At 41.9% G+C, this 11,155-nt stretch overlaps 1 protein-coding gene across 1 annotated transcript; it reads left to right on the top strand.

Moving 5' to 3' along the window:
* Positions 1-579: 579 nt before the first annotated feature.
* aqp10a (aquaporin 10a) lies at positions 580-7,653 on the top strand. Its single transcript, XM_023843215.2, has 6 exons — positions 580-1,271; positions 2,552-2,678; positions 3,174-3,311; positions 3,472-3,590; positions 5,491-5,708; positions 6,650-7,653. Exons 1-6 carry the CDS (start codon positions 1,143-1,145, stop codon positions 6,864-6,866), a joined length of 948 nt encoding a protein of 315 aa, XP_023698983.1. The 5' UTR covers positions 580-1,142; the 3' UTR covers positions 6,867-7,653.
* The last annotated feature ends 3,502 nt before the right edge of the window (positions 7,654-11,155 follow it).

The raw sequence follows: 11,155 nt of genomic DNA, 5'->3' as shown, positions 1-11,155 counted from the left end.
CGATTCCACAAAATGATGGACTTCTTGTGATCCATTCCAGCGTTTAGGAGCACCCTCAGGCCCGTGTCTGGTCTCCACCCCTCACTCATGACTATTAACAGGGGTGGTTACATTTTCATTTTTAATTTAACTTGGTCAAGGACTCCAAAGTCGAGTAACTAATCCCATATTAAGCTGTATTTCAGAAAGATGACAATGATTAGCTATTCTAGAAGAAATTATGCATTATTTGTCATTGGCGCAAGTATATTGAAATGTTTTCTTTCACATGTTCCATCTTCTATGCTTTGAGACACACACACATACACAGAGAGTGAAGCTTGGGGACTAAACACAAGATAACACCATTTTTCCAGCCATAAATGCCTTATGGGGGGGGGGTGTATATGGTTTTTCTGAAGGGCCCAACAGAGATGTAATTATCCTGCCTAAGCTCAAACCAGCAACCTACTGATCACAGGCACAGAGGTCTAACCTGCTGAGCCACACAGCACCTGCTCTTGGCCTTATTCAAACCCTGTTTGGGAAACCAGCCCAAGGTTTTCTGTTACTTGGCTGTCATAATAATCCTAATATTAATATGCATTTAACACTGGCCAGATTCAGAGATACCTGGGGTAGATAGTAGCAGGCTGTTCATTGTCTTTTACATATCAGTTTTTTACAAGCAGATGTTTATTACCGGTCAAAGTCTCAATTTCCTGAATACTACATAAATGGAAAGAATCAGATCAATGTTAGCAGGCTATGGTTTGCGCCTGAAGTCAGATGGACAAAAGAAGAACTTGATGGAGAGATTTTTCTGAAGAGTGAAGGATAGGCAAGGGATGAATGAGCTGAATCAAGGGAGTAATCAAGCTGGCCATGACTGAAGACATTCATAAAGCACAAACAGCTCATATTTAATCGTGAATTTATTGGCTGTTATTTAAGCTTTAAAAGTTGGTTGGAGTAATTATTTATTTGGCACTCCTTGACCTCTCCTACTAAAACTGACATTAAAAATGCAGCAGAACTGAAAAAGTTAGACAAAGTGAGGACTTTCAGGACACATCTAGACAACCGGGAGGTGTTGAAGACCACTCTGGAGGAAGCGGACAGTTGAATATAAAACCAAGAGCAGAGTTTTGTGTGATGAGGCAATGGAGCCTTCTGGATCATTGGCGATACACAACAAGGGGAAGATGTACAAGGTGAAGAGGGCACTCGTGGTGAGGAACACATTGGCTCGAGAATGCTTGGGTGAGATCCTGGGCACCTTCGTTCTTATGGTGAGTCCAGCAAAGACACCTGCACAAACTCACATCCTGCACTCATCCAGAACTCTTTGAAAGCAAGGGCACCTGGTCATTGTTTTATATCCATGACTATAGTTTGATCTCCTCCGTGTGCTTGTGCCTTGTGTTCATCCATCTAACTTATGATTTACTTGAGCATTACCTTTAAACTTCATCAATTGAAGATTAAGAAAATAAAATACAGCCTCCAACCTTTGACCCTGAGATCTCTTTGTCCATCTCTATTGACCATTTAGAAAAAGTAGCTCGATGTTCCAGAGACATAGTATTTCCAGTGCTGGCTTGAGAGACATTTTCCAAGCATTACATAATACTGGGTGTGACTTAAGCAGACTTTGGAAAGTAATTTAATTCCTGTAAAATGCACGTTATGCACTTACAGCACTAGTCTTACATCACTAGTCAGGAATGGCGCTGCAGTTTCAATATGAACTTACTGTTATGTGAGTGCGAGTCTTACGCTCGCACTTAGTGGGGGTTTTTATGGTCAGCCAGGGCAGAACAGTTTGTTATTCATCGTTATTTGAAGGAATGTGTTACGTGTGTACAGTGTGCGTCTTTCTGTGATGTTGGATCACAAAACTAGTGAATATCATCAAATGTTTGTGGAACCAGACAGGCTTTTAGGTTATTTGGACCAACATTGCCAGCATGTAACATTTCACCCTAGATCCTCTACAACCTGACATCTCAAACATTCACTAGTATTCTTTGAACAAGGGCAACCTTGCAAAGATAACTCTCAATTTATCCCTTCGTTTGACTTGCTGTTACATTTCTGTGGTTAGGAGACACCTTTTGGTCAAATCTGGCAAAGACATACTTTTTTAGATTTTTTTTTTTTTGCTGGTGAATATTGACTCAAGCAGGTTAAGAACTTTCACTGAGGAGTGTCTTTCTGTTTCATTTCAGTAAGTAGTGTCGGGGGGGACATTTAGGATGATTCCAAGGGCCCCCGAATAAGAGGGGACCTAGAAAGTTTGGAACATAATTGGATTGGCCTTGGTCTGATATGATATGCTTTCATGGAGCCTAAAATATTAGTGGCACCCCTGAGTAGTGTTCTGGAATTTGTGGAAGATCTGCTCCTTCATCTTCTGCACATTTTTACATAAATGCTGCTGCTAAACTTGCTCTATTCTTCAGATGCTTCTCCCATCCCCTTCTGCCTCCACTTCTCCTCTCGTTCCCGCATCATTATTCACCCGTTCACTCCCTCATTCATCTCCATCATTTCTCTCCTCCCCCTGCAGTTGTTTGGCTGCGCTGCTGCGGCTCAGGTAAAAACAAGCAGGGAGACGAAGGGCCAATATCTTTCCGCCAACATGGGCTTCTCCGTGGGCGTCATGTCTGCCATGTACCTCTGCAGAGGAGTCTCAGGTAACCACGGCGAACGACTTCACTCACCACCATCACCACCAACCCCCCCGAAGCTTATGTTTCAGTTCCATATGTCTGTCTTTCATTTTGCAGTATCAGATAATACTCTGTACTGTATATACCAAGCATTTGTTGGCATTTATTATAGGTAATATAGGGAGCCTTGTTTGGGCTGGTTTCGGAGGGGGGGGGGGGGGTTAAAATCTACACTAATTAGTTTCATTAAGCAAACAAACAAATAGATTAGACAGACAAACAGACAGGCAGAGAGATAGATAGATAGATAGATAGATAGATAGATAGATAGATAGATAGATAGATAGATTCATTGATTGATGATTTTCATTAAAATCAGAGCCCCTAGTAAAGGCTTACAAATTCAGTGCTGATGCAGATAGTAACCATCTGCAGACACAATGACACTGACCATGGTTCAGTCTGAGTCTTTCGCGAAGGTCTCTGTTTCACGAAAGCTGCCCTCTCCTCTGCCTGCAGGGGCTCACCTGAACCCTGCAGTCTCTTTCAGCTTTTGTTTCCTGGGCCGGCTGCCCTGGAGGAAGCTGCTGCCGTTCAGCCTCTCGCAGGTGCTGGGCGCTTATCTGGCTTCTGCTGTTGTTTTCATCATTTACTACGGTGAGGCTCACTGACGCGGTGCTGACCTAGCGCGCTAACGGCTACAGCGTTAGCTTTTCTTTGTCTGTTCGAGACACAGAATCACGCTTCCAGAAGAATGTATATCATCACTGCATGCTTTTCATACCTTTTCTTTATATTTTCCCTCTGTTGTGTTTAGATGCCATAATGGCGTACAGCGGGGGGGTGCTGACCGTCACTGGGCCCAATGAAACTGCATCCATCTTTGCAACCTACCCCTCAGACATTCTGTCTTTGTGGAGAAGTTTCTTTGACCAGGTACGGTTGATAAAGGTCTTCTAGATATTTGTGGTATAGACAGGGTTGATTAATGAGCACTGAGACGATTCCAGTGTGAGTCGTCTGGTATGGTCATGCACACCTGTTACTCTATCAGCAGAAAACTGTAAATTAAACCAAATGAAACCAAAAGAGAGGGAACTATCACCTTATTAAGGGGTTCCATATCACCTTCCAGCACTGATAGGCAGGACCCGGAGAACGGGATCTCTGGAAAGTGAATTATTATCAAGAGGCAGCACAGTGGGTTACATCCAGGGTTGATGATTTGAATTTACAAAAGTTCACTTCAGGTATTCTGGCTTCCTTCCAGGTTAAATGTACAGCACTATGAAAAAGTCTTAGGCAGCCGAAAAATTATGTTTAAATGATCTTCCTCTTGGTGTCAAACTATCATATTATGTCTCTCAATGTGTGTCAGCTTAGCCAAACCTCTCCTAAAGTTGCCCCAGTATTTGCAGCAACCATCCAATACACCCATGCAATTTTTTGACTGGAGCACTTGGCTAATTAACACCATAATGTGTTATATAACTAATTAAGTTAATTAAGTGAACTGGTGGTGAAATTTAACAAATACATGGAATGGCTGCCCACAGATGTATGATTCTGTGTGTGAGGGTGTGTCCTGTGATAGACTGGCATGCAATGCAGGGCTTCCTCTGCCCTAAGCTGACCTTGGATAGGCTCCTGCATCACTGTGACCCTGAGCATAATAATTGGTTATGAAAGATGGAATGATAAACAGATGGATGTCATTCAAACATTTATGTTAGTAGGTCAGCTGTAGCGCATATGAGATGCTTGTTTAGAAATCAGTTACTTTGCATAAAGGAGACCTGTCTTCTGCTCTGCACTTCAAAATGCTGCTGGCTGTTTGGACGTATATTTTAAACAAGCTGCTCACTATAATACACAACCTGATCCCCCAGAAGAAATGTAAATGAGTTACGTTATGCAGAGTTAAACATGCGTTAGTTATGTTTACTGGGCCAGAGCATAAACATCTTCAACTGATCAACTGGGGGTTGGATTAGGATGCTGTGCTGGTGCTCGGATGGTCACCAGTTCGTATCCCAGGGTCACAGTGTTTTAGCTCTCAATTGCTCCAGAGTCTATTTAACTTTGCTTCATAAACAATAAGCAAACAAACAAACAAATGCATAAATAAGCAAACAAACAAACAAATAAAAAATGACTTTGAATAAAAGCATTGGCTAAAGAACTATAAATGTCAACTGTTATAAATGAAACTATTATAAAATTACTTTCCAAGTTTATGTAATATTTGTTTGTGTAAAACATGACAGCAGAAGTGTGAATATTTAAGTTACCGAAGCAGATACATATTATTATTTCTGCATAATTCCATACCCGTTCTCTATTTATATAATGCATCCATCAGTGTTTCAGCCTCTCATTCAGATGAGGGTCACAGTGAGCCAATCCCAGGAAGCACAGGGCAAGACAAATATGTCACACACTATATCAGTGTTTCCCAATCCGGTCCTCGGTGGACACACAGACAGTCCACATTTTTGCTCCCTCCAAGGTCCTGCAAGGGTAAGGACTTGGGTGGGAGCAAAAACGTGGACTGTCTGTGGTTCCCCGAGGACCGGATTGGGAAACACCACACTATATCACCTAACTGAGTGGAGTACTCACAACACAGGGATAATGCCAGAAACCCATGATGCATAGTGAGATCATACAAACTCCACAGACACACACACACACGCACGCACACACACACACAGTGTGGGAGCGGGTTTCAAACTTCCCTTCCTGGAAATTATATTACCAACTGAGCTACCATTAAAATGATTATGTAAGTGAAGCGCCATAATGTGAGGTATAACAGAAATCGTATTGTATGAAGGTGGTTGGCACGGCGATGCTGTTGCTATGCATACTGCCCCTGGACGACAAACGAAACAGCCCAGCTCCTGATGCTCTGCTGCCTCCCATTGTGGGCACCGTGGTCCTGGGCATCTCCGTTTCCATGTCCTCCAACTGTGGGGGAGCTATTAACCCCGCCAGGGATCTGGGACCCCGGCTGTTCACGCTGACGGCCGGCTGGGGCACCGAGGCCTTCACGTGCGTGTTCCACTTCCCCTTTCTATCTTGAAACACGTTTGTAATATTATTTGTTCTTGCTACACCTTAGTCTTGTGTACCTTTTAGCTGAGTTAAGAACAAGTCATTCCCAGTGAGTGTCAATCTTGAATCAATATCAAATCAAAGATCTGTTGCAAGCATTACATAAAATCAATTTTAATCATAATGAAATATAAAATTGATTAGTTTATTTTTGGGGGTAGTAGATAAGTTAAGGACAGTATAAGGAAGTATATAAGGATAAATATTATAAAATACAGCTCTGGAAAAAAAATTCACTTTCACTGATTTCTCAATTTATTGGTATGCCTCTGTGTTAAATTTTCTTTTTTTTTTGCAAACTCCAGCCTGACTCTTGCCTGCTTCCCATTGATGAAGAGCTTCTTCCTGGCTTTATGGGACTTCAGTTCTGCTTCTAGGAGCCTGATACACACTGTCCTGCACTCATTCTTGAGGTCATCCTCCAATTTATGAGGCACTGATAGATAAATTGACAGTCATCTCTGGCATTAGAAAGCTGCTTCTGCCCTCTACCTGGCTTGTTGTTTTGTCATTTCCAGTGTCTCCTGCTTCACCTTCTTCTTGTGTCCTGCTGTCTTAGAAACTGTGAGCCTGGAAGCATCCTGCCTCGCAGTGTAGCCTTCTGAACCAGGATTAAACCAGCATTTAAAAGTACAGATTTTTAAAACATAGAGTGGTTTCTTTTTTTTTTACCAGAGCTGTACATTTATTTAAAAGTACCTTCTGAAATTCTTCCATATTATAACTGGGAAGTACAACCCTATGATGAGTGATTGAAAAAATGAGTGATACATTGTCTCAGATACTCTTATGTTGTAAATTCCTACCTCCGTCTTTGCTTCTTCGCCAACATGTATGGGAGAATTTTCTTCAGAACACTTCCTGCATTTGGTTCACAGGTGTTTTAATTACTGGTTCTGGGTTCCCTTGGTGGCGCCGATGCTGGGCGGCACAGTGGGATCCGCCATGTATCTGATCTTCATCCAGTGGCACCTTCCTGACTCCGACCCTGAGCCGGATATGAGCCCGGCTGGCATCCCGGACACCAAATACCCAGAAAAACAGCTGGCACCTATGGAGGAGAAACCAGCAAAGGAGAAGGAGGACTTCTTCTGATGGAAGAAATGGTTTAATGTTGAAGATGTTGAACATCTATTTCTATAAAATGTATACTGCTGCCCATTCAGATTCTCGCTGCATTCGACTTGGAACATATATTATTAATGTTGTTGATGCATCTTTCTATTTATTTATTTGTTTTTCTTCAATGTCTAAAATTTTTCACTGGTGGCTTTTGGATGTATCTGATGGCATTCATCTGTATTGCATGTGGAAGTGAACAATCCACCTTGGATGGGGACATCTACATAAATCTACATACACAATCTACATAAATGTATTAAACAAGAATTACACTGTACTTCGTAATACTATCATGTATGTGTATATATATATATATATATATATATGTGTGTCTGTGTGTGTGTGTGTGTATATATATATATATATATGCATGCACACGCACTAAACCATCCATCCATTTTCTGTAACTAGCTGACACCCCTGTTCTAAAGTGTATGTGATATGTATATTAAATCATGTGTTAATGTCAGATGTTATAGAGTGTTAAACTGAGACGGTTACTAAAAACGTTTGATTAAATCTACCTTGAGTAGCTCTTTCTTCCTTGGAAGCATAAAATGTCCCCTGCAGCTGTAAGAGGCGTACATCTTACTTTATGAGGAGACTTGCCGTGACGCCAACAGACTGGGCAGGCACCCAACGTTAGTGCAATCAAAGGTGGACTCACATTGTGGTGCTTCACTTGCATAATCATTTTTGTATAAATAATTTATGTTGAAGCATGAAATTTTTGTGCTTGTTTACTGTTTATGTCAACAACCCTTGCAATAAATCCTTGTTATTTGGCATAAGGACACATTAAATTGTCCAATAAATATCTAATATGATTAAACAATAAAATAATTTGTATATATCCATCTTCCAACTGCTTAGCCTGCACAGGCACACAAGGAGACCAGGAGTCCATACCAGGCAGCATAAGGCAGAAGACAAGCTCACCCCCCAGCCGGGATGCCAGTCCAACACAGGTCACACACACACTCACACACTACACGCAATTTAGAGATGCGAATTAGCCTAAGTGAGGAAACCCACATAATATTCTAATCTACACACACAGACAACACTTAAAATTCAAGTCCTTGAAGTCTGAGGCAATAGTGCTAATCTTTTCAAATACATAATAAATATGAAGTATTCTATAAGCTAGCTGAATGGGACCAAAGATCACTTACAAACAAAACAATCAATTAAAAAGTCACAGTCACACCCCAGGCATGTAGAGAGTAAAATTACAGGTTTGAACCTTCTCTGAAACTTGTTTGGTTGCATCTGATAAACATCATGACTGTCAACTAACTTCAATTTTTTTTGCCAATTCTCACACCTTTGAAGTGTCGGTATCAGCAAATTTGACTTTGCATTGTGCCACGAGCAATATGGGGTCAAAAGTGGACTTTACCAAAAAGAGAGAAACTAAAACAAGAAAAGTCAGTGACTTCTTGGGTTCACGTCCAAATACAAACAAGAATATAACTACTTTTATTTAGATTGTCAGTGTTCAAATGAATTACAAGTGACCCTTCTGCATCATAACTTTCCCCATCCCGGCGTCAATAAAAGATGGCTACATGGTAAGGTGAATGCTACAGGCCTCTCATATGGCTACATGGTAAGGTGAATGCTACAGGCCTCTCATATGGCTACATGGTAAGGTGAATGCTACAGGCCTCTCAAACGGCTACATGGTAAGGTGAATGCTACAGGCCTCTCATATGGCTACATGGTAAGGTGAATGCTACAGGCCTCTCAAACGGCTACATGGTAAGGTGAATGCTACAGGCCTCTCAAACGGCTACATGGTAAGGTGAATGCTAATGAGCATCAGAAACTCCTTCAGTAGCATGCTGTTCCTTCCCTACGAGCATCACCCAGTCAGCCAGTCATTTTTATACAAAACAATGCCCCTTATCACACTGCCAAACGGGGGAAGCAATTCCTCAAAGTGAGAACATCAAGGTGATGAAATGACCAGCCTGGAGTCCTGATCCTGAATCCAGTCAAGGATCTCTGGAAGGTAACTGGCAACAAAATTATGGCAAACAAACCCACTACAGTTACCAAACTGTGGAAGAAACTAGAAGATGAGGGGAACAAAATCAAGTCAGAGCAGTGTGAGAAACTAGGGATGTCCTGTAGATGTCAGTTGTAGGTGTCAATCATTCAAAACAAGGGCATCCATGCTTCCTATTAATTTCTGGAACTTGTAACCATCAAAAAAATAGTTGATAGAATTCATTTGTAGACTTCTTCTGTAAAAAAAGTTCAATCATTGTCTAATTTTGGTCGCATGCCTTCTTCAAATGTCATTTAAACCATTTATTTTGTGATATGGCATAGCTTTCACTGATGAAATATGATTAAAATAAATCTATTCACGTTACAATAATGTTGAACATGAATAAGCTGTGATTACAAAAAATTGCCACTGCATGTACAGTACTGGTTTGGAGGACGCCCAGTATGTTTACCGCAGCCTCTCACATGACGCCTCGCGGTGATCTTTGTATCTTGCGTTTCCCGTATCTTTTTGTGCCGTTTTAGTGCCCTAACCTGGTACTAAAATCCGAGACACTTTGCTTCGCTTTGCTTATTACCATTATCATTACAGTTGCTGGACCCTATGTGATATTTATTTCTGCCTACGAGCCTGTAATGGCCTGACCTAAGCCTGATGACCCGATATTGTCAGGTCACACGCCCCAGGTTGTCAGCTCTACCTCCTCCTGTTTCCTGTGAGCGTTGATCTCACCTGAATTTCATGTCACATGATCAGGCTGAGTTGCATATTGTGTTTCCTCCGCCTTTCTTTGTGAGGCCTTGCATGCTTTGTGACGGGTCCTTTGACCAAATCTTACGGTTTCTTTCTTTTCCCTTCTCCTCTCTCCCTGTTCTGCTCCTTCTATTTTTCTTTATTGATTTTCCCAGTTGAATACTCAGGAAATCTTCAGGTCTATGCACCCATTCCCGCTGTTTGGTAAGTGCTCTATTCTGTCACCGGTGAGCCCTGTAATGAATGATGATTTCCCACAGTTCTGTATAGGTTCGGCATAAGTGCTCATTTAGCCCGGCACCGATTTTATCAGATGTAGCTGTTATTGATGGTCACATCATATTTTTATCTTTATTACTCTGGCAATAAATGACATTATCAATGAAAAAATGCCTTCCTGACTATTTTCGTGGCAATGGAACCTCATCTTTGTCTCCTCATAATGCCTAGTCAATCATTTCAATTACCAGCGACCTTCAGTGTATTTTTTATTAGCATTACATAAAGGTTTTCAAGTGTATAAAGAATTGTACAGTAGAATAATTGCCTACCTGTACCATAAAATGGAGGAACTTGTGCAGACTGATCAAAAAAGCAGAGTATTCTCAAAAACATTTCATTTTCTGTTGCTGTTCAGTTTTGCACACCGTCCCATCCCCTCCTATCTCTGTGTGTCCCTGTCCCTGTTAACTGGGTAGAGTTGGGCTTCCTCTGTCACACTCTATGAGGCACGGGGAGGCTGTTCCGAGATGAAGAGCTATGTTGCAGTGACTCTGTTTTGCCACTGCAATTGAACGACAGCACTGTCCCCACGGAGCCTCAATGCAACTGGTTCTTCTAATAAAACTGAATTTGCTGGTATGTATAACTGGAGGAGTCCTGAGGATAATGATGGGGGTCTCAGATATCTGTGCCTGTCCCTGTTAAGGTGGGGTCCTTCTATTTGAATTGGTCTTGAGTCTATACTAGGACTTACCGTACTGTGCAAAAGTCTTAGGCGGTTAAAGAAAATGTTTCAGGCTATTTAACTGGGCAGTAAGTGCACAGTTGTTCAAAAAAAAAGCACAATTTAACTTTAGAACATATGCAAATGAACAGTAACAATGGAGAAGAATTTCATCTGTTCTCTAGAGTTACTGATCTTGTTGGATGGTTAGAAGAACACTGCTTCAGTTACCAAACCTCTCCACAGGGACACCCCAGTCATCTATTCATTATCTGCTGCTTATCTGGGGTCAGGTCGCGGGGCCAGCAGTCTAAGCAGGGTTGCCCAGACCTTCCTCTCCCCAGCCACTTCCTCCAGCTCCTCCAGGGGAATACCAAGGCGTTCCCAAGCCAGATATAGAAACGTGACTGGGTGACTCATGTCCTGGGTTTGCCCCAGGGTGTCTTTCCGGTTGGACATGCCTGAAACACCTCCCCAGGAAAGCATCCAGAAGGCATCCTACATAGATGCCTGAACCACCTCAACTGGCTACTTTTGATGCGG

The sequence above is a fragment of the Paramormyrops kingsleyae genome, chromosome 9 (assembly GCF_048594095.1).
Source record: "Paramormyrops kingsleyae isolate MSU_618 chromosome 9, PKINGS_0.4, whole genome shotgun sequence".
NCBI classification, from domain to species: Eukaryota; Metazoa; Chordata; class Actinopteri; order Osteoglossiformes; family Mormyridae; genus Paramormyrops; species Paramormyrops kingsleyae.
This window is presented reverse-complemented; position numbering and strand designations above follow the sequence as displayed.

What these genes read in the sequence shown, in the direction of transcription:
- aqp10a (XM_023843215.2), top strand. Translation starts at nt 1,143, where the DNA reads ATGGAGCCTTCTGGATCATTGGCGATACACAACAAGGGGAAGATGTAC. An exon ending in CCTCTGCAGAGGAGTCTCAG is followed by an intron (nt 2,679 to 3,173) that starts GTAACCACGGCG and finishes CTCTGCCTGCAG; the next exon opens with GGGCTCACCTGAACCCTGCA. An exon ending in GGAGAAGTTTCTTTGACCAG is followed by an intron (nt 3,591 to 5,490) that starts GTACGGTTGATA and finishes TATTGTATGAAG; the next exon opens with GTGGTTGGCACGGCGATGCT.